The 22833-nt window shown below is 47.7% G+C and overlaps 2 protein-coding genes across 2 annotated transcripts in view; one reads left to right on the plus strand and one right to left on the minus strand.

Moving 5' to 3' along the window:
- The window catches only part of LOC143973416 (uncharacterized), a 66440-nt gene extending 46508 nt beyond the window's left edge, over positions 1-19932 (plus strand). The window contains exons 4-5 of the mRNA XM_077474403.1: positions 15404-15730; positions 19592-19932. Coding sequence (XP_077330529.1) covers positions 15404-15730; positions 19592-19932 — 668 coding nt within the window. The remainder of the gene's footprint in view (positions 1-15403; positions 15731-19591) is intronic.
- The window catches only part of LOC143973417 (uncharacterized), an 803347-nt gene that overhangs the window by 573833 nt on the left and 206681 nt on the right, over positions 1-22833 (minus strand). The window lies entirely within an intron of this gene.

The following is a 22833-nucleotide window of genomic DNA, read 5'->3' on the forward strand; positions in this document are numbered from 1 at the left end:
TATCGTCTTTGGGCGTAGTGTGCTGCAGGCAGCGGTATAACTCCTCTAGTCTCATGTTGCCCTAATTCTTTTGTGTCTCCCTCCCCTCAGTTTGCATTGCTCAGGGACATCCCACACAGTAATTACTATGGCTCTGTGTTCCATGATGTAGGATAAAGAAAATACCTGTAAAATCCTGTTCTTGTGAAGTACATCACGGGACAGAGGTCCCGCCCTTCTTTCTGGTATATATGTGTATTGCTTTGCTACAAAAACTGAGGTACTCCCAGTATGGGAGGGGTTATATAGGGAGGCAACATTCTGTTTAGGATGTGCCAGTGTCCAGCACCTGAAGGTGGACTATAACCCACATAGTAATTACTATGGCTCTGTGTCCCATGATGTACTTCAAAAGAAAAGGATTTTACAGGTAAGCGGTTATACAAATCCTATTTTGTGGGAAAAAAGGGACATTCATTTTGTTTGTGTACAACGTCGCACGACCGCGCAATTGTCAGTTAAAGCGACGTTGTGCCGAATCGCAAAAAATGGCCTGTCATTAAGGGGGGCAAATCCTTCCAGGGCTAAAGTGGTTGAAGAAGAATTGACCCCTAAAAATATTTAGTTAAACTCACAAGGGCTTTTTTACCACTACTATTCCTTTATATTGACTATTTAAATTTACAAATGCAGCAATTTAAGATTTGGAAGGTTTAGCACTGGGAAACACTTGAAAGATAAATAATGGAAAATTGTATACTCACCATTCCATAATCTTTCTTTTCTGGTGCATCTTCATGGCAGCATACATATGGGTTGTGACTCCGCCCCCACAACCTGATAGGACTGGTTAACTATAAATCAAAGACAGACCCGCCTCACAGCATTCTCTGTAACTCTCACCCATTGGGTGGGCATCTGTAAATTACGGAAAGGTGAGTATCAAATTTTCCACTTTCCTGGTGCATCATGGCAGCACACACATGGGAACTAACTCGCCATATGGGAGGGTGTGAGAAAAATGTTGTAATCATCAGGAGCGCAAGTATGCACCATGAATTTTCCAAATGTTACTGTGGCGAGCCGGGTTCACCTTGACCAGTGTAGTTCAGAGGTACCCAACTTGCCTCTTACTGCTATACCACTTGTACTCCAACATCCCCATTTCTTACCCTTCTAAAATGATGAGACCACACCTTCATTTTGGAGTATAAATGGCCATAGCAGCCTATTTATTATTTACACCATATAAATAACTCCAATATCAAATATATACCAAAATATCACCTCCGTAACAACTTGTTCAACTCCAGTCTGCTGGTCTTTGACGGCCGCCTGGAACTCCAACACATGTTCCACCAATACACTGCGGGACCTTTTTCCACACGATAGGCCTCCAGCAGATAATCGGCTCAGAGACAACCCCCTTCCCGCAGTGCAACCATTATAGTATTCCACCTAACGTTTCGCTGGAATACACCGGAGGGGCACATACTACCGATGAGCCCCCCACCCCTTTCCATCACATATGTTTACTGCCACCGTCAAAGACCAACAAAACACCGCCACAGCCCGCAAGAATGACACCTTACCCTTAAGGGCTCCCCCACACCCCCAGGGCCCGCTGGATCCCATCTTGCAGCCTCAGAGCCCAGAAAACAATCCCCACTACCTAGAGGTGTATTCTAACACCCCCAATTACAGGCCCACATTAGTTTCCACCTCTACTTGCCTGATCCCCAAGCCCCCCCATTCTGAGCCACAACCTCCCCACCACCTGAGTGTTAGACAACCGTACGAAGTCATAAAATATCTGACTTAACGCCCGAGATCAGCTCCCTGATCATTCAAACCCAAAAGCATTACCCCTTGCATGCATAACTCAAAGGCCGGTGGTTTATCCCGCCATGCCGAATGTTCCACTTCCCATATCACCTTGCTGCACTTCAACCCCCATACACCTAGCCAGTGAACACATGCCTCCCTCCTCTAACTACCCAACTGTCTGCCAACCGATCTCGCATCTGCTCTCCTGGCCCCCCAACAAACATACAGATAACAAAGAAAATCCAGACAAGTCCTCCATCTGGACGAAAAAAACGCCAAACAAAGGCAGCACCAACTTTAAAATAAACCAATGTACCCCATACCACAAACAACACAGCTTGTAAGTACAGACTACTCCCCCACTCATGTTTTTTTTTTTTATTATTATTTATTCCACCACCACATGAAGGCATAGGTAAGTGCGTAATCGCTTTGCTTCCCACCTACCATTCCTCCTTACCACCGCCTCATTCAACCCACATCTGGCAGCTTCTACAGCCGCCCCGATGCGGGAGTGTGAAGTGTATTCTGCACCATCCAACCTTGCGTCCCAGTGGCATTTTCAGAACACCCATCCAAACTGGAACCTCGACCAATACTTCCCAGCCTTGTGCCACATGAACTGCCCCCCATGCCATCTGTTCCAAACCCTAGAAACTCCCTAACCCTTTTATCCCTTTTTTTTTTAATATTATTTATTTATTTTATTTTTATTACCCTGAATCCTGGTAACACAAACAGCAGCGCCTTCACCCCTCTAACCCTTAGATCATTTTTTTATTCATTTTTTTTTATTGTCCAACCCAAACTCCTTTTTTCAATCCACTGTCAGGTACTCACCAAAGCCGAAGTGCTGAGAGCGGCTTCCCTTGCAGCTGGGTGCACAGTACCCCTGAGGTTGGAACAGTGGGTACAGGGCACGAAGAGGCACGGGTTGCCAGCAGGTGACTTGTATGCAGCAGGTCTTCTGAAGGAAGAGATGCCCGTGCAGAAGATCTTGGAACTGGTAGAAGTAAATGCCTGCCAGGGGTTCCAACACCTGGAGTGAAGGCCGAGGGTCAAACACAGGTACAGTCCGTGAGACAGAGGATATTCCGGAGACAGCCCGATGGTCAAACACAGGTACAGTCCGTGAGATAAAGGATATTCCAGAGGCAGGCCGAGGGTCAAGCACAGGTATCAGTCCGTAAGCCAGCAAGGCTAAGTGCAGAAAGTCCGTTTAAACAAGCCAGGGGTCAGATCAGGAGAGAATCAGAGTAGTCTTCAAACAAGCCGGGTCACAACAGGAAGTGGTCAACAGGAACAGGAAACAGGAACCAGGAAACACAGGTGAGCTGAGGAGACAAACCAGCAAATACACAGAGCACATTGATGCCTTTTATAGGAATGTCAGGCCAATCAGGTAAGGCCCATAGCTGTGTGCATAGGTTTGCACATGCGTGTACGACATTGTATCGTACGACGCATATGCATGCGTCGTTGTGCAGCTCTTCCCCGCAGGCGCACGGGGAAGTGCCGACGTTGAAGTCTGGTGATTCTCTGACAGTGCCCCCCCCCAAGGGGCAGCCTCCGGATGCCCAATCTGGTTGGTTGCTTGGGGTGTCTCCGGTAAAAATCCCGTATCAGGCGAGGAGCGTGGATGTTACTGGAGGGTTCCCAAGAACTGTCTTCAGGGGGATACCCTTTCCATTTTACGAGGTATTGGGTCTGTCTTCCCCTTCTTCGACAGTCCATTATGGCTTCCACCTCGAATTCTTCCTCACCTTCGACTTTGACGGGTGGAGGTGGTGCCACTTGTCTTCCGGTGAAGGAGCTTGGAATCACTGGTTTTAATAGGGATGCATGGAACACCGGGTGAATTTTGTATGAACTAGGTAGCGCCAGTTCAAAAGCTACTGGGTTTACTACCCTTTTGATTTCAAAGGGGCCAATGAACTTGGGACCGAGCTTCCGAGACGGGTATGGCAATCTCAGGTTGGCAGAAGATAACCAAACATTATCCCCGATCTTGAAACTTGGGCAACTCCTTCTTCCTCTATTATAGTACACCTCATAGTCTCTTTGAGCCTTCTTCATGGCCTCCTGAATCTGAAGGAAATTGTCCTGAATTGACTTTACCCGTTCTTGGACTGCAGGAGCGGAGACTTCAGGGACGGAATCTGGCAAGAAAGAAGGGTGGTAGCCATAGTTCGCCCAAAATGGAGTTTGGTTGGTAGCGGAATGTACAGAGTTATTATAAGCAAATTCCGCGCAGGGCAGGAGAGAAGACCAATCGTCTTGGGAGCAGGAGCAAAAGCAGCGGAGGTATTGCTCTAACGTTTGATTCGTCCTTTCTGTTTGCCCATTGCTTTGCGGATGGTATGCGGAAGATAGAGAGGTCTTGATCTCCAGTGCCTTGCAGAGATTCTTCCAAAATTTGGAGGTGAATTGAATTCCTCTATCAGACACGATATTGGAGGGGACACCATGTAGCCTCACAACTTCCTTGATGAAAATATTTGCTGTAGCCGCAGCAGAGGGAGTGCCACACATGGGTAGGAAGTGCGCCATCTTCGAGAGGCGATCTACTACTACTAGGATCGTGGTAAACTTGTCTGAAGGTGGCAGATCCACAATAAAATCCATAGAGATCTCTCTCCAGGGACGTTCGGGAACAGGTAAGGATCTCAAAAGTCCCCATGCTTTGGTGTTAGCACCCTTATTTCGTTGGCAGGTAATACAAGACTGGACATAGTTCCTGCAATCCTTCCTCCAACCTGGCCACCAGAAAGAACGATAGATCAGATCAGCAGTCTTCTGGACCCCAAAATGTCCTGCCATCTTATGATCGTGAAAGGTCTGCAAAATCCGGAGCCTTACAGAGGGAGGAATGAATATCTTGTTGTGTGCCCAAAGTAAACCCTCTTTCTTTTCTAGGGAGGATGCTGTAGTTTCGGAAATTTGACCGGTGGCTTGTTTAATGGCTGATTCTAGGTCTGGCTGAATGATTTGGAGGAAGTTGTGTGGAGACAGAATAGTTGCAGGTTCAGGTGGCTCTTCTGCTTCTGGAAACATTCGGGAGAGAGTGCGTCCGCTTTTCCATTTTTGGAACCGGGGTGGTAGGTGATGTGGAAATTAAACCTGGAGAAAAAGAGGACCCAGCGTGCTTGTCGAGGTCTGAGGCGTTTGGCAGCTCTAAGGTACTCCAGGTTCCTGTGGTCTGTGAAGATCATGATGGGTTGAGACGCACCCTCCAATAGATACCTCCACTCTTCCAGGGCGAATTTTATAGCGAGAAGTTCTCGGTCCCCGACATCGTAATTCCTCTCTGGAGGACTGAGTTTCCGGGAGGCGAAGGCAACTGGGTGAAGGAGAGCCTTCGGGCCACTCCTTTGGGAAAGAATCGCCCCTGCTGTGGATTCGGAGGCGTCTACCTCCAATACATAAGAAAGACTTGGGTCGGGATGCCGGAGGATAGGTGCTGATGTGAAAAGTCTCTTTAGTTCATCAAAAGCTTCCTGAGCTTGCTGAGACCACTGGAATTTAACTTGCTGACGGGTTAGTTGAGTAATAGGGGAAATGATCGTGGAGAATCCCTGAATAAACCTGCGATAAAAGTTGGTGAAGCCAACAAATCGCTGAACAGATCTCTTGTCTGTGGGTGCTGGCCATTCTTGGATAGCTTTGACCTTTTGTGGGTCCATTGATATTCCCCCTGTGGTGATGATGAACCCGAGGAATTGGATAGTGTCTTTTTCAAACTCACATTTCTCTCCTTTTAGGTAGAGCCCATGCTCTCTGAGGATGAGGAGGATCTTCCTGACGTGTGTTCGGTGTGTTTCTAGTGTGTTGGAGAAAATCAAAATATCGTCAAGATACACAATTACAAAGTTGTCTAGATACTCACGGAAAATATCGTTGACGAGGTGTTGGAATGTGGCCGGGGCATTGCAGAGCCCGAAGGGCATCACTAGGTATTCAAAGTGTCCGAATCTAGACCTGAAAGCCGTTTTCCACTCATCTCCATCGCGGATTCGGACTAAATTATATGCTCCCCGCAGGTCTAGTTTAGTGAATACCTTAGCAGTTCTTAGGCGTTGGAAGAGTTCAGGGATGAGGGGAAGTGGATACCGATTCTTAATAGTAATTTTATTAAGTTCCCTGTAGTCCACACAAGGCCTGAGTGAACCATCCTTTTTCTCAACGAAAAAGATGCCTGCGCCAGCTGGAGAAGAGGATGGTCGGATAAATCCTTTTTCTAGGTTTTCATCAATGTAAGAACGCAGAGCTTCCAATTCGGTTTCCGATAATGGGAAGATCCGCCCGAATGGTATTTCGGAACCGGGTAGCAGATCAATCGGGCAGTCATAGGGCCGATGGGGCGGCAGAGTATCAGCTTTCTTTTTGTCAAAAATGTCCAAAAAGTCATGATAAGCTGAGGGGACATGCAGGAGATTGTCAGGACTAGTCTGTATTGTCAAGCAAGAGGTAGACTTGTGGGAGGTTGGCAGGAGACAGTGCTGTGAACAGTAGGGAGAAGAAAAGCGTACTTCCTTCTTATTCCATTTAATCAGTGGGTCGTGGGCTTGTAACCAAGGAAACCCGAGGATGATCGGAAACATCGGAGAATGGATAATGTCGAAGCGAAGAAATTTGCGATGGCCGGAATCAGTGGATGTTAAGATTGGTACCGTTTCTTGGGTCACGGGACCAGAGCAGGGTAGGGAGCCGTCAGCCAGGTGGATTTGTAGATGTTGTTTCTTAGTGCAGAGAGGAATGTGCAGTTTCCGAGCTAAAGTTAAGTCCATGAAACAACTGCAGGCTCCTGAGTCAATGATGGCTCCCAGCCGAACCTCCTCTTCCGCCACCTGTAATGAAATCGGGAGGACAAGATGAGATTGGGTGAAACCTGAAATTTGAGGATTCTTCGCAGCATGAGGTCGGCACTTACTGGGCCTTACAGGACAGCTGCGCAGGAAATGGCCCGATTCACCACAGTACAGACAAAGATTGGCTTGACGCCGACGGAGTCTCTCATCAGGGGTGAGTGGAGCCCGGACTAGGCCCAGCTGCATGGGTTCACTGTCAGCAGAGGAGGAAGGGACTGGAGCAGGTATAGGCAAGGGGGGTACCCGGGGTAGCATCCACATGGGTTTAGATGATTGAAGGCGCTCAGAGCGACGCTCCCGTAAACGTCGGTCAAGCTTGGTAGCCAACTGGACTAAGTCTTCTAAAGATGCAGGGGTATCTACCCGGGCCAGTTCGTCCTTTAGGGTCTCAGAGAGGCCTAGGCGAAATTGATATTTAAGGGCAGCCTCGTTCCAGTCAGTGTCCCCAGAGCATTTGCGAAACTCTACGATATAGTCCTCTACCGGTCTTTTTCCCTGGGTTAGGGAGTGCAGGATGGCTTCGGCTGTAGCAGTGCGTTGAGGGTCATCATACAATTGTGACATGGCTACAAAAAAGGACTCTACGGAATCGAGAAGGGAGCTCTTCTGCTCCAGGAGGTTATGGGCCCAGGACTGTGGTTCATCGGAAAGCAGGGAGATGATGAAACCCACCTTCACTGATTCAGAGTGGAAAGTCCGGGGCTGCAGGGCCAGGTACAGGAGGCATGCGTTTTTGAACGCCCTAAACTTCTTGCGGTTGCCTGAAAAACGCTCAGGAGTAGGGACCCTGGGTTCCGGAAAGTTCATGACTACTGCAGGTGTAGCACTGCCTTGAATCTGCGAAGCGGAAGAGCTGCTGGCTGTAGAAGGCGAAGGATCCGATGGATTGGGAGAGATCGCCAGGTGCTGTAGCCGGCCTTCAATCTGAAAGTAGCCATCCTGGAGTCGCTGCACTGCCTGAGTGAGGGCTGCAACCTGCTGGCAGAGAACCTCAAGAGGTGAGCCAGCTCTGTCGGCTTCTGACATTGGCTGGTTTGTACTGTCAGGTACTCACCAAAGCCGAAGTGCTGAGAGCGGCTTCCCTTGCAGCTGGGTGCACAGTACCCCTGAGGTTGGAACAGTGGGTACAGGGCACGAAGAGGCACGGGTTGCCAGCAGGTGACTTGTATGCAGCAGGTCTTCTGAAGGAAGAGATGCCCGTGCAGAAGATCTTGGAACTGGTAGAAGTAAATGCCTGCCAGGGGTTCCAACACCTGGAGTGAAGGCCGAGGGTCAAACACAGGTACAGTCCGTGAGACAGAGGATATTCCGGAGACAGGCCGATGGTCAAACACAGGTACAGTCCGTGAGATAAAGGATATTCCAGAGGCAGGCCGAGGGTCAAGCACAGGTATCAGTCCGTAAGCCAGCAAGGCTAAGTGCAGAAAGTCCGTTTAAACAAGCCAGGGGTCAGATCAGGAGAGAATCAGAGTAGCCTTCAAACAAGCCGGGTCACAACAGGAAGTGGTCAACAGGAACAGGAAACAGGAACCAGGAAACACAGGTGAGCTGAGGAGACAAACCAGAAAATACACAGAGCACATTGATGCCTTTTATAGGACTGTCAGGCCAATCAGGTAAGGCCCATAGCTGTGTGCATAGGTTTGCACATGCGTGTACGACATTGTATCGTACGACGCATATGCATGCGTCGTTGTGCAGCTCTTCTCCGCAGGCGCACGGGGAAGTGCCGACGTTGAAGTCTGGTGATTCTCTGACATCCACCCTGCACAGCAGGTTAAACAAAAGTCAAGAAACCCACCAGTTTCTGCTCGATGGCAGATACCAGATACGTTTACCAAGTTCCTGGAACCACAGTACCACCAACAGCCTTACCCCCCACACAGCCATGTTTGACCTCAGACTCCTGCACCGAACAATCCACCCTTCTTTTCATACCTTCACATAAGCCGCCCATGTGGACTCACTGGCTGACCGCCCTGTTACCTCCCGTGGTGACTCCAATGCCATCTCCCATATCCAGCCGAGTAGGGAACTCCTCCCCCTCCCCCTCTGTGTCCGGCTAACTCTCTGAACATATCCCACTGAAAATAGATGCAAGGAGTAAGCCCCCCATGTTTCCGAAGCCTGCAAGATGAATAGCATATCGAAAATGTTCAACTGCACCTAACGCAACACGAAATGGCGTAGCCGCCGTATGACCAGTTGTGACAACGCAGACATGTGGTTGACCACGTAAACCACACCCACCTAATCACAATTCAACTCCATGTCAGGTTTCTGCATGACCCTTACCCCAGCTCCATAGCCGGAACCACTGGAAAAATTCCAATAGCACACATTTACAAATGAACACCCCACTTCCACCCAACACAATTGGGGCCAAATTTTCTCACTCTATTGCCCTTGAAAGAGAAATTTCCCACAAACCTGTTTACCCCGCCATGTTCGTGACCTCTTTTCCCATCGACCTGGGATCCACCTATCATCCGTTATATGCGGCCAAGAACTCGTACCAAACCTTCTAACCCTCCCTATGTTCCGCATTCCACTGTTTAAATTAGCCAGGGCCTGAAACCCCCAATGTAGCAGACGGCAGCCATCGGCCAAAACCCACTCATCGGAATAAAACCGGCAGGCGAAATTGAACTTACCCAGCAACGAATGCAAAGTCCTCAATTGTACCTCACGCGTCCCTGGGCCTCACACACCCCCTTCTATAGTACCTCCAACTTGGTCACTGGCAGATGACCCTCCGTAACCCCTGAAACAATCACAATGCCAGAACAAAATAGTACAATATCCCTCGTCGGCCCCTTTGTGTTTTGCAGCCAATGGCACTAATGAACCTACCTGCAATGTGCTGCAATGTATAAAGTATAATCGCACACACATCGGAGGAAGGCAGCCCAACACACAAACGTCCAAGCCATGTATGATTGAATCAGGGACCAACACGTCTCTACCCCCCCCACTCCGGTAAGAAACTAAACATCTAACCATAGCCCACTAAATTCAGCAACCCCTGGGCCGGCATGGTTCCAAGGAAAAAACTCCCCTTGCCAGCATCTATCCAGCAGCTAAAGCTCTCCGAATAAACTGGAAGCAAGTGGTACACGGATTCCTAATTTGCCATAGGCGCCCCTTTTCTGTCCCACCTAACCCACCTTATAGCCGTGTATGTGAAGTATCGGACACAGTGCACCGCATCGGATTATGACAGAACTTTTTTTTTTAAGGTTTATTTATTTTTTCTATTTTTTTTTTTTTTTTGACAGATAAGTGGGGAAACGAGGCAAAACTTGTTGGTTCCTTCTCAGGCACCACCCCCGCTGTAGACCCCATTAAAAAACCCCGGAGGCAAGCAGCCTCACCATTTCCGTATCTACTTATGAAAGGCTGCAACCTTTTCACCCCCTTCCAAAAGTCATCCCTTGTGTGACTAGGCTCACCTGTACATTGTCCTCACATGAAGCCACAATACAATGGATGGGTCCCCCCACCCTTTTAACACTTGTGTTTAACGTCAAAAACCACCGAACTGACAGGAGCTCACATTGCACTGACAACCCACCCCCCTTCCTTTTTCGGCCGACCGTCCAGAGGGGGGTATATCCCCACTGAAGGAACTGCTTTGTGGGCCTCTACTACTACAGAAACCGCATCCAGAGGCCGCTATCCTTTGATCCCCATTAAGAGACGGCCATACCGACCTGCGCGGTCTAAACTGCTCATCATCCTGTAGCCAATCAGATCCCTCTTTTTAACATGTGCACCTACTAATGGCCTGCATATAACAGAACAAGGCCGAACCATGTTCGGGTTCTTTCCCCCCCATGACAATCGCATAATGGCGACCGCCTTCCGCAAAATCAATCGGTACCTCCTCTTACCTTCATCCTTTTTCCCTTAATCTTCCTGCATGACCCTATACACTTAAAATGTAAATTTCCCCCCACCCCCTTTTTTTTTTTAAAGGGGGCCATAATGAGAAGATCTCCACCCACTTACCTTTTCAAATCGTATCCCGGACTCCTATTTAATTGTGTTCCCAGGGCACCCATACATCTCACTTTTTTTTTTTTTTTTTTGCATCTGCAATTCTTACCATCTCCATCCTACCATTACCTGACGACCCCACAGCTGCACCACTGTCCCCAAACTGGCAGGCGCACCGCCCACCACTTGTGGGCCAGCATCCACCACCTCTGTTCCCGGAGGAGCAACTGCCACCGACATTGCACCCCCCTTTCCAACCCCCCAACAAATCCTGCAATGTAACTTAAACGAAAAACCTTTAGACATTATTTGACTTACTGGGCTGACTGGAACCCCAACAGCCGCCTTGCTTGCCTCCATCGCTGGCTCGCATTCCTGTGGCTCCTCCTCCTCGCATACTGTCAGCTCGCCTTCCGACCTGTGGTCCTAGACCAGGACCAGTGGTGTCATCAGCCCCCCAGGCAAAGAGGTCCTGGGGGCCATGGAGTCCCTCCGTTGTAGTGCCTGTCTCACCCCCAAAACTCCGCCTCCTGCCACAGTTCCACAAATGCCCTCACATACTGTGACCTGGAAGGTCAACCTCGTCCTTCCACCGCCATCTTGTGCCATCTTGCGCCGCCCGTATAGGCCACGCCCACCCGCGGAGCCCTGCCCCCTTAAAACTTTTTTTTTATATACAAGCAGCCTGACGGCCATACTAATAAGTCTCCCTCGCTGAGCCTTCCTCCCCGCACAGCGATGCAGGCAGAGGAGGTAGTAGTCCTGCAAATCACGGGCGGGGAAGCGGCACCATAACGGCCCGTGGCCCCACCCACCGAGCTGGGCTGGCGGCGTGGAGTCCGCCCAGACCCTGCTCATGCAGACGGCTGGCTATTCTTTGCTGGGGGAAAGGATTGTTCCCCCCAGAGGGCTCCTCGTCTGGTGCATGGCCCCGGATGAGGGCCCTGGTGAAAACAGAGTGCCAGAGGCCGCAAACTCTGCATGCACAGCACCCCTCACCTCCCAGCCTCCATCCGCTCACCTGGTCATCCATAAAGACCTTTATCCGAGTGACATCTCAGCCATGTTGGAGGAGCAGTGCAAAAAACTGCCTACTCCTTTCTTTCTCCACAACTTTCTGTTCCACAGCCTAGCCCCGCCTCCTGCTTATATATTACCACTCCCCCTTGGACTTTACTCACTGTCCCCTCCCCTCTTATCTCTTCATATTAACCCATGCATTGTCTCCCCTAAACACATGGTCATGCCCGACCCTGCACTACTTTTTCTTTTCTCTCTTTTCCATTTCGGGCCTCACTGTACAAATCTTGTTCCTCTTTCTAAAAGGAGTGAATGACAAAAGTGCTTTGAACACGACTCAGTTCAAGAACATTTATGACTATTCCTCATAAGATTAACATCCCACGACCTTAACCACTTCAGCCCCGGACCATTTGGCTGGCCAAAGACCAGAGCACTTTTTGCGATTTGGCGCTGCGTCACTTTAACTGACAATTGCGCGGTCGTGCAACGTGGCTCCCAAACAAAATTGACATCCATTTTTACCACAAATAGAGCTTTCTTTTGGTGGCATTTGATCACCTCTGTGGTTTGAATTTTTTACGCTATAAACAAAAATAGAGGGATAATTTTGGAAAAAACACATTTTTTACTTTGCTATAATATCCCCAAAAATATATAATTTTTTTTCTCAGGTTAGGTCGATATGTATTCTTCTACATATTTGGTTTGCACAAAAGTTATAACGTCTACAAATCAGGGGATAGTTTTATGGCATTTTTATTATTTTTTTTTACAAGTAATGGCGGTGATCAGCGATTTTTATCATGACTGCGACATTATGGCAGACACATCGGACATTTTTTACATCATTTTGGGACCATTGTCATTTATGCAGCGATCAGTGCTCTAAAAATGCATTGATTACTGTAAAAATTACACTGGCAGGGAAGGGGTTAACCAGTAGGGGGCAGTGAAGGGGTTAAGTGTGTCTGAGGGATGTGTTATATTTGTGGGGGGGAGGGGCTATGTGTGACATGACACTGATCACCGCTCCTGATTATAGGGATCTGTGATCAGTGTCCTGTCACTAGGCAGAATGGGGAGACGCTTGTTTACATCAGCATTTCCCCCGTTCTTCCCCTCTGTGAGACGATCGTGCGACCCCCCACGGGCATCGAGTCCGCAGCACCCGCGGTCACACTCACGGAGCTCGCAGCATGCGCCCACAATGCCACATCTTAAAGAGGAACGTACAGGTATGTTAATATAACCAGCCGTGCCATTTTGCCAATGTATTTTGGCGTGAGCCGGATGGCAAGTGATTAACTGCCCTTGCAAAAAAGTTTCTCTTGGGCAATCTTCAAACCTTGTGGCCCCTTTAAAGCGGTTGTAAGGAGTTTTTTTTTTACTTTTACCTACAGGAAAGCCTATAATAAGGCTTATCTGTAGGTAAAAAAATATCTCCTAAACTTGTATGGTTTAGGAGATATTCCCCTGGCAATGAGCCTCTGACTGCAGCGGCGCATGTACACGGGGGATTTTCGGCTGAAAGCCCGGCAGACGCCGGACCCTGCCAGAAAGAAATCTCCCGCGTGCATGTGCGGGAGTGACAACATCACGGGTCTGGCCACTCACAGCGCCGGAGCCACGATACCCGGAAGACACGCCAAGGGAACATGTCAGCTCCCTTACCTAATCCCTATACCTTACAAGCAATGGGTGGTCTGACTGGACAGCGTTTCCCATAGAAACAGAGCAAAGCAGCCGACTGAAATGAAAAACAGCATCACACTAAGGCCGCGTACACACGGGCGGACTGTTCGCCCAACTTAGTCCGCTGAACAGTGTTTGGGCGGACAGTCCGCTCGTGTGTGGGCTTCAGCGGACTGTTTCAGCGGACAGTCTGACGAACAAAGTTTTTCGGAATTTCCGTAAGACAGTCCGTCCAAACTTGGTTTCAGCGGACAGTCCGCTCGTGTGTAGGCTTGTTCGACAAACTAAGTTTCGCGCATGCTCAGAAAGGATTTACACGGCGAAGGTTGCATTGCAGTGTATAGGACGTCGAATTTCTCGTCCCGTCATACGTGCTGTACACGTCATCGCGCACGCTTTCAGCGGACTGTTCGTTCATCGTGTGTGGTCAAGTCCGTTCATGCAAATTTTGAGCGGACTGTTTGTCGGATTGTTTGACGAACTAAGTTGGGCGAACAGTCCGCCCGTGTGTACGCAGCCTTAGTCTCCACTATTGCCACCTGAAAGTCACATGATTTTGCCGCAAATTTGATGCGTCTTGAAGCAATGCCTGTGTATTCTTGAGGTCTATGGACACAGATATGAACGGTACTCATTGGAAATCATGGGGTACGGCTTGTCATGTGACTTTGCAGTGAAAAGGGGATAGGAAGAGCCCAGGTGAATGCCATAAAGAGCACAATGATCCTAGAGCAACACTGAGAAGGAGATAGAAAAAACACAGGTGAAAGCCATAAAGAGGGAAAACATACCTGTAAACAATGACCACATAAGCATCCAGCATGCATGAGAAGAGAGCTCCACCATTTGTTGCCCAAAATGCCATAAAACCATTTAGAACTCACATTTGCCATTAGTGATGATATCAGTGCTGAGCATGCTCAGATCACCATCCTGGACAAGCTCTAGCCAGGAAACACAGAGGCCTCATTACTTCCCGCCTCTCGTGATCACAGTGTACTTTCACTGCTACGGCCATCTTGGGAATGGCAAATGCCCCTAACACAGAGAAAGGAGGTAAAAAGCACATGGAAAGCAAAAAGAAACTCTGTGACTTGTGTCAAAGCTTGTTTAAAGGTTTCTTTGAGAAGACTGCACCACCAGAATGGGGCTCCAAACATATAGGCTCGTTTAGAGACTGTAGAGCAGGGGTCTTCAAACTACGGCCCTCCAGTTGTTCCAGAACTACAATTCCGATCATGCCTAGTCACATCTGTGAATGTCAGAGTTTTACAATGCCTCATGGGATGTATAGTTCCGCAACAGCTGGAGGGCCGTAGTTTGAGGATCCCTGCTGTAGAGGAAGGACTTCCACCCAGGAGAGGCTGAACCCGGCTGGAGTGACATTTGGTAAGGGATACCTCGCGATTCCAGTCCTGATCAGGTGAGAATAAAAAGGAGAATGCTGTGAGCCGGGTCTATCTTTGATTTATAGTTAACCAGACCTATCAGGTTGTGGGGGCGGAGTCACAACCCATATGTATGATGTCATGATGCACCAGGAAAGTACATTTTATATACAACTCTATAGATCAGACCAAAATGAAGAGGAAAGAGGGACAGAGGGACATTGCTCCAAATCAGGGACAGTCCCTCAAAATCCGGGACAGTTGGGAGCGATGATAAAAGAGAGAGAAATCCTCCAATCCCATCTACACAATCCTATACCTACAGAGGATCCAGAGGAAGGCCAAATAAAGGACGCTCCAATTTACTCCAGCAGGGGAAATGGGGGGGAGGAATGATTGTCTATTCATTGATGATTTATTGGTAGAATAATGGAGAGTATAGGGGTGTCAGAGGAGATTCCTCAATGATCTGAGATGGGAAGAAAACAGAGGAATCCCAGGAAGACCCGGAGGACTCTGATAGATGGAATCTGAATATTTCTGGGATCCTCATAGAGGGATATATGTTATATGAGGGGGAGGGGAGTACACTGTGACCTGACTGGGATCTGTATTCTGTCTGTGCAGGAAAAGTCCAGGAAATATTCACCCGGCCGGGATCTGACCTTCTCATCCCCATCAGAATCCATCTCACCCTCAACCATACAGATACAGGAAGATGTGACCGGATTTACTGGTACTATGAGAAATCTCATGGAGACTGGGAGGGAATAGCTGAACACAGGAATTGTAATCCGTCTGATGTCAGATATTTCCCCAATACAAGGATATCAGAGAATGGAAGTCTGATCATATCCAATGTGACTCCGGAGAATGACGGGATATACCATGTGTATATAGAGAACTCTACAGGACACCATATACAGAGAGATGATTACACCGTCCATGTAGAAGGTAAGTCCAGATGAGATTGTAGAGCGCTGTGTATGGGGGTCACATGACTGAAGACAATGGGTGTCATGTTAGTGGGGGGATTTAGTGTTGGGGGAGGGGTGCACACAGACACAATCTATCTCCTCCAGTCTCCAGGAAGATGTCTGCACACCTGATTATAGGTAAGGATGGGGGAGGGGCATGCTGTGTATATATTGGACCTGATCAATGGAAATGATTGTCTCTCTCAGTTCCAGTATCGGTTCCGCTCCTCCATGTCTCATGTCCCCGGAATGGCAGCGCTGAGATCTCCTGCAGGGTGGAGGAGGGGACTAAGCCGAATATCAGTCTATCTGTGATTGGAGGATCCCAGCGGAATTATTCCAATAACATTACAGCCATTGTGGGGTCCCCGGGGCCCTGGAACATCACCTGTACTGTGAAGAATGGGGTCAGCCAATCAGAGGAGAGCAGAGATGGGGGGTCACCTGTCCAGGGGGGGAGAGATCGGGGGATGGGCACAGAGACATGTAAACAGAGCAGGTGGGAGGGGCAGAAAACAAATAAGCTCCGCCCACTGACTGAATAGAGAATATGAAATATATACAGAAATGATAGATTTACATTACAGGTTTTATTTTTTAGTCCTGATCATAATAAAATAAAAACACAATATTTCCCCTTCACGGTGTTTGTTCTCAGAGGACAGGAAATGATTTCCAATCATAGATGGCGGATAATATTCCTGTCTATATAATACGCAGTCTAGAGCGGGTAACCACTTGCCCACCGGGCACTAAACCCCCTCCTGCCCAGACCGATTTCATGTTTCAATGCTGACACACTTTGAATGACAATTACACGGTCATACAACACTGTACCCAAATTACATTTTTATCATTTTTCCCCACAAATAGAGATTTCTTTTGGTGATATTTATTATTTTTGAATTTTTTCCTAAACAAACAAAAAAAATTAAAAATTTGGAAAAAAAATCATGCTTAACCGGTTACTGACCAGCGCACACCGATGTACATCGGCACAATGGCATGGGCAGGCAAATGGGCTTATCTGTACGTCCCTTTAAAATTGCTGCCCTGCCATCGTGAGCACGCCGCCGGCAGCGCGCTTGCGTGCCGGTCGGGACCCCCGTGAGTCCGGTCGCGGGTCCCGTGGACTCAATCGCCACGGGCATACCCGTGATCATCTCACGGGGCGGCTGAACGGAGAGATGCCGTTGTAAACAGCATCTCCCCGTTCTGCCTAGCAACCAGTGACGTTGATCTCTGCTCCATGTGATTGGAGCAGAGATCAGTGTTCACTAAATTAAAGCCCAGCCCCCCACAGACACAGTTAGTAACACGCCCCTAGGAACACTTAACCCCTACACTGCCACCCACTGGTTAACCCCTTCACTGCCAGTGTCATTTACACAGGAATCACTGCATTTATATAGCACTGATTGCTGTATAAATGACAATGGTCCCAAAAATGTGTCAAAAATGTCCGATGTGTCCACCATAATGTCGCAGTCACAATAAAAATCGCTGATCGCCGCCATTACTAGTAAAAAAAAAAAATAATAAAAATGCCATAAAACTATCCCCTATTTTGTAAACGCTATAAATTTTGCGCAAACCAATCAATAATCGCTTATTGCGATTTTTTTTTTACCAAAAATATGTAGAAGAATACGTATCGGAATAAACTGAGTGGAAAAATGTTTTTTTATATATTTTTGGGGGATATTTATTATAACAAAAAGTAAAAAATAATGCTTTTTTTTCAAAATTGTTGCTCTATTTTTGTTTATAGCGCAAAAAATGAAAACCGCAGAGGTGATCAAATACCACCAAAAGAAAGCTCTATTTGTGGGGAAAAAAGAACATCAATTTTGTTTGGGAGCCACGTCGCACGACTGCGCAATTGTCAGTTAAAACGACGCAGTGCCGAATCGCAAAAAGTGGTCTGGTCTTTGACAAGCAAAATGGTCCGGGGCTGAAGTGGTTAATAGTTTCTTATAAAATTTTGCAAACAGGTAATTTTTCTGCTTCATTGATATGCGCTGATGAGGCGGCACTGCTGGGCACTGATAAGATGGCACTGATGGGCATAATGGGGGCATAGATGAGTGGCACCGATGGGCCCTGATGGACACTGATAGGTGGCACTGATGTGCAGCAGCACTGTCCAGGCGGCACTGTGGGCACTGACAGGTGGCACTGTGGGCATTGTGGTATAGGATCTGAAGAACACGAGCAATTGTGGTAGCTTGAGGTGTACACTGTGCAGGAGGCACAATACACCGACTGTAACTGCACTAGGTTCAATCACAAGAAAAGAAGACGCTGTCCCTGCCTATCCTTCTCTCTATGAACGCTGCAGCACACTACACAAGGCCATCGTGCAGGCGGCCTTATATAGTGTGGGGTGTGTACTTAATGCCCTGAGCTATAATTAACCACAGACATCCTGCATGTGGCCAATTATGGCTCTGCTCAGTACCGGCGCTGTGATTGGCCAAGCATGTGGATCACAGTGCATGCTTGGCCAATCATCAGCCAGCAATGCACTGTGATGGCGCAGTGCCTTGTGGGCCGCGAGCGCCACACGAATATAGTGCCAACAGCCCACAAAGTTCTGGCTTCGCCAAACAGCCGGTGTTCAACTCGAACACCCAACTCATCCCTAGTCTTCATCAAGAGCCCCACAAGTCCCCACAAGTCTATAGCAAGAGCCCCACAAGTCCCCACAAGTCTATAGCACGGCTCTTGTAATGTGGATTCCCTACAATTGTACAACAAACTTGTGAAGTCCGGCAAGTCTGGCAATAGCTTGTCAAGTCATCTTCAAACTTGCAGCTGATTGGCTATCTGGGCCCCTTCCTACACCTTGTGATAGGGGGCGCCCCTCTTTCTTATCTCAGAAGGTTGTTGGGTTTCCATTTTCTGATGTGACTGTTGTGTCTTCTCTTCTTATGATAATGATAATTGTATGAGAGGTCAGGACCCCACATATAGGATACAGGATTGTCTGCATGACAGTTTGAAATTCAAGCCATCCAAGGGCAGACTGATTGTACTGAAGTTGGTCCATCGGAGGACTTCAGAACAACCAGCCCGTCGTGTTCTTTTTTTTGTACAATCACTGCCGGTGTCTATAACCTCCAGCACTGATCATTGTATTCTGATGGCGGGGAAACCTTCCACTCTCAGAACACAAGGACTCCACAAGAGGGATTCTTCCCATCAACACTGACTGTGCTGATGGGGAATCAAGCGATTTTCTTTCCTTCAATCTGTGGAAGAAGAACCGAAAATTGAAAATGTATGTCTAGCCTTAGACCAAATAATACAAAATATCCAGAGAAGACATTTATTGTCCTCCACATGTCCATTGTCCTTGTCCATGTATGGATGGACGCCCACCATCATCTACTGGAAGGTCAGGGATTATCTTACCTGACTGCATTATATATGTAATACATTCTCTATTTATCATCTCTTCATAAAGTCCATCCAGTTCCACCAATAAAAGAGAAGAAATCCTCCAATCCCATCTACACAATCCTATACCTACAGAGGATCCAGAGGAAGGCCAAATAAAGGACGCTCCAATTTACTCCAGCAGGGGAAATGGGGGGAGGAATGATTGTCTATTCATTGATGATTTATTGGTAGAATAATGGAGAGTATAGGGGTGTCAGAGGAGATTCCTCAATGATCTGAGATGGGAAGAAAACAGAGGAATCCCAGGAAGACCCGGAGGACTCTGATAGATGGAATCTGAATATTTCTGGGATCCTCATAGAGGGATATATGTTATATGAGGGGGAGGGGAGTACACTGTGACCTGACTGGGATCTGTATTCTGTCTGTACAGGAAAAGTCCAGGAAATATTCACCCGGCCGGGATCTGACCTTCTCATCCCCATCAGAATCCATCTCACCCTCAACCATACAGATAGACAGAGATGTGACCGGATTATCTGGTACTATGAGAAATCTCCTGGAGACTGGAAGAAAATAGCTCAACACAGGAATTGTGATCCGTCTGATCTCAGATATTTCCCCAATACAAGAATATCAGAGAATGGAAGTCTGATCATATCCAATGTGACTCCGGAGAATGACGGGATATACCGTGTGTATATATATAACTCTACAAGACAACTTATACAGAGAGATGATTACACCGTCCATGTAGAAGGTAAGTCCAGATGAGATTGTACAGCGCTGTGTATGGGGGTCACATGACTGAAGAAAATGGGTGTGATGTTAGTGGGGGATTTAGTGTTGGGGGAGGGGTGCACACAGACACAATCTATCTCCTCCAGTCTCCAGGAAGATGTCTGCACACCTGATTATAGGTAAGGATGGGGGAGGGGCATGCTGTGTATATATTGGACCTGATCAATGGAAATGATTGTCTCTCTCAGTTCCAGTATCGGTTCCGCTCCTCCATGTCTCATGTCCCCGGAATGGCAGCGCTGAGATCTCCTGCAGGGTGGAGGAGGGGACTAAGCCGAATATCAGTCTATCTGTGATTGGAGGATCCCAGAGGAATTATTCCAATAACATTACATCCATTGTGGGGTCCCCGGGGCCCTGGAACATCACCTGTACTGTGAAGAATGGGTTCAGCCAATCAGAGGAGAGCAGAGGTGGGGGGTCACCTGTCCAGGGGAGGAGAGATCGGGGGATGGGCACAGAGACATGTAAAGAGTGCAGGTGGGAGGGGCAGAAAACAAATAAGCCCCGCCCACTGACTGAATAGAGAATATGAAATATATACAGAAATGATAGATTTACATTACAGGTTTTATTTTTTAGTCCTGATCATAATAAAATAAAAACACAATATTTCCCCTTCACGGTGTTTGTTCTCAGAGGACAGGAAATGATTTCCAATCATAGATGGCGGATAATATTCCTGTCTATATAATCCGCAGTCTAGAGCGGGTAACCACTTCCTTACCGGGCACTAAACCCCCTCCTGCCCAGACTGATTTTCATCTTTTATCGCTGACGCACTTTGAATGACAATTACGCGGTCATACAACACTGTACCCAAATGACAATTTTATCATTTTTCCCCACAAATAGAGATTTCTTTTGGTGATATTTATTATTTTTTAATTTTTTTGCTAAACAAACAAAAAAAAGGGAAAATTTGGAAAAAAAATCATGCTTAACCAGTTCCTGACCAGCGCACGCCGATGTACGTCAGCAGAATGGCACAGGCAGGCAAATGGGCGTACCTGTACGTCCCTTTAAATTTGCTGCCCTGCCATCATGAGCACGCCAGCGCGCTTGCATGCCGGGCGGGACCCCCGTGAGCCCGGTCGTGGGTCCCGTGGACTCGATCGCCACAGGTATACCCGCGATCGTCTCACGGGGCTGCTGAACGGAGAAATACCGTTGTAAACAGCATTTCCCCGTTCTGCCTAGCAACCACCCCTAGGAACACTTTACCCCTACACTGCCACCCACTGGTTAACCCCTTCACTGCCAGTGTCATTTACACAGGAATCACTGCATTTGTATAGCACTGATTGCTGTATAAATGACAATGGTCCCAAAAATGTTTCAAAAATGTCCGATGTGTCCGCCACAATGTCGCAGTCACAATAAAAATCGCTGATCGCCGCCATTACTAGTAAAAAAAAAAAATATTAATAAAAATGCCATAAAACTATCCCTTATTTTGTAAACGCTATAACTTTTGCGCAAACCAATCAATAATCACTTATTGTGATTTTTTTTTATCAAAAATATGTAGAAGAATACGTATCGGCCTAAACTGAGGGAAAAAAAATTTTTTTATGTATTTTTGGGGGATATTTATTATAACAAAAAGTAAAAAATAATGCGTTTTTTTTCAAAATTGTGGCTCTATTTTTATTTATAGCGCAAAAAATAAAAACCGCAGGGGTGATCAAATACCACCAAAAGAAAGCTCTATTTGTGGGGAAAAAAGGACGTCAATTTTGTTTGGGAGCCACGTCGCACGACCGCGCAATTGTCAGTTATAGCGACGTGGTGCCGAATCGCAAAAAGTGGTCTGGTCTTTGACCAGCAAAATGGTCCGGTCTGAAAGTGGTTAACAGTTTCTTATAAAATTTGCAAACGGGTAATTTTTCTGCTTCATTGATATGCTCTGATGAGGCGGCACTGGTGGGCACTGATAAGATGGCACTGATGGGGAGCACAGATGAGTGGCACCGATGGGCACTGATGGACACTGATAGGTGGCACTGATGTGCAGCAGCACTGTCCAGGCACTGATTGTGGGCACTGACAGGTGGCACTGGTGGCACTGTGGTATAGGATCTGAAGAACACGAGCAATTGGAGTAGCTTCAGGTGTACACTGTGCAGGAGGCACAATACACCGACTGTAACTGCACTAGGTTCAATCACAAGAAAAGAAGACACTGTCCCTGCCTATCCTTCTCTCTATGAATGCTGCAGCACACTACACAAGGCCATCGTGCAGGCGGCCTTATATAGTGTGGGGCGTGTACTTAACCCCCTGAGCTATAATTGGCCACTGGCATCCTGCCTGTGGCCTATTATGGCTCTCCTCGCTACTGACGCTGTGATTGGCCAAGCATGCGGGTCACAGTGCATGCTTGGCCAATCGTCAGCCAGCAATGCACTGCGATGGCACAGTGCCTTGTGGGCCGTGAGCGCCACACGAATATAGTGCGAACTGCCCACAAAGTTCTGGCTTTGCCAAACAGCCGGTGTTCAACTCGAACACCCAACTCCTCCCTAGTCTTCATCAAGAGCCCCACAAGTCCCCACAAGTCTATAGCACGGCTCTTGTAATGTGGATTCCCTACAATTGTACAACAAACTTGTGAAGTCCGGCAAGTCTGGCAATAGCTTGTCAAGTCATCTTCAAACTTGCAGCTGATTGGCTATCTGGGCCCCTTCCTACACCTTGTGATAGGGGGCGCCCCTCTTTCTTATCTCAGAAGGTTGTTGGGTTTCCATTTTCTGATGTGACTGTTGTGTCTTCTCTTCTTATGATAATGATAATTGTATGAGAGGTCAGGACCCCACATATAGGATACAGGATTGTCTGCATGCCAGTTTGAAATTCAAGCCATCCAAGGGC

This window comes from Lithobates pipiens, unplaced genomic scaffold (assembly GCF_037356315.1).
Source record: "Lithobates pipiens isolate NorthernLeopardFrog02 unplaced genomic scaffold, aLitPip1_a1.2 Scaffold_81, whole genome shotgun sequence".
Lineage (NCBI taxonomy): Eukaryota > Metazoa > Chordata > Amphibia > Anura > Ranidae > Lithobates > Lithobates pipiens.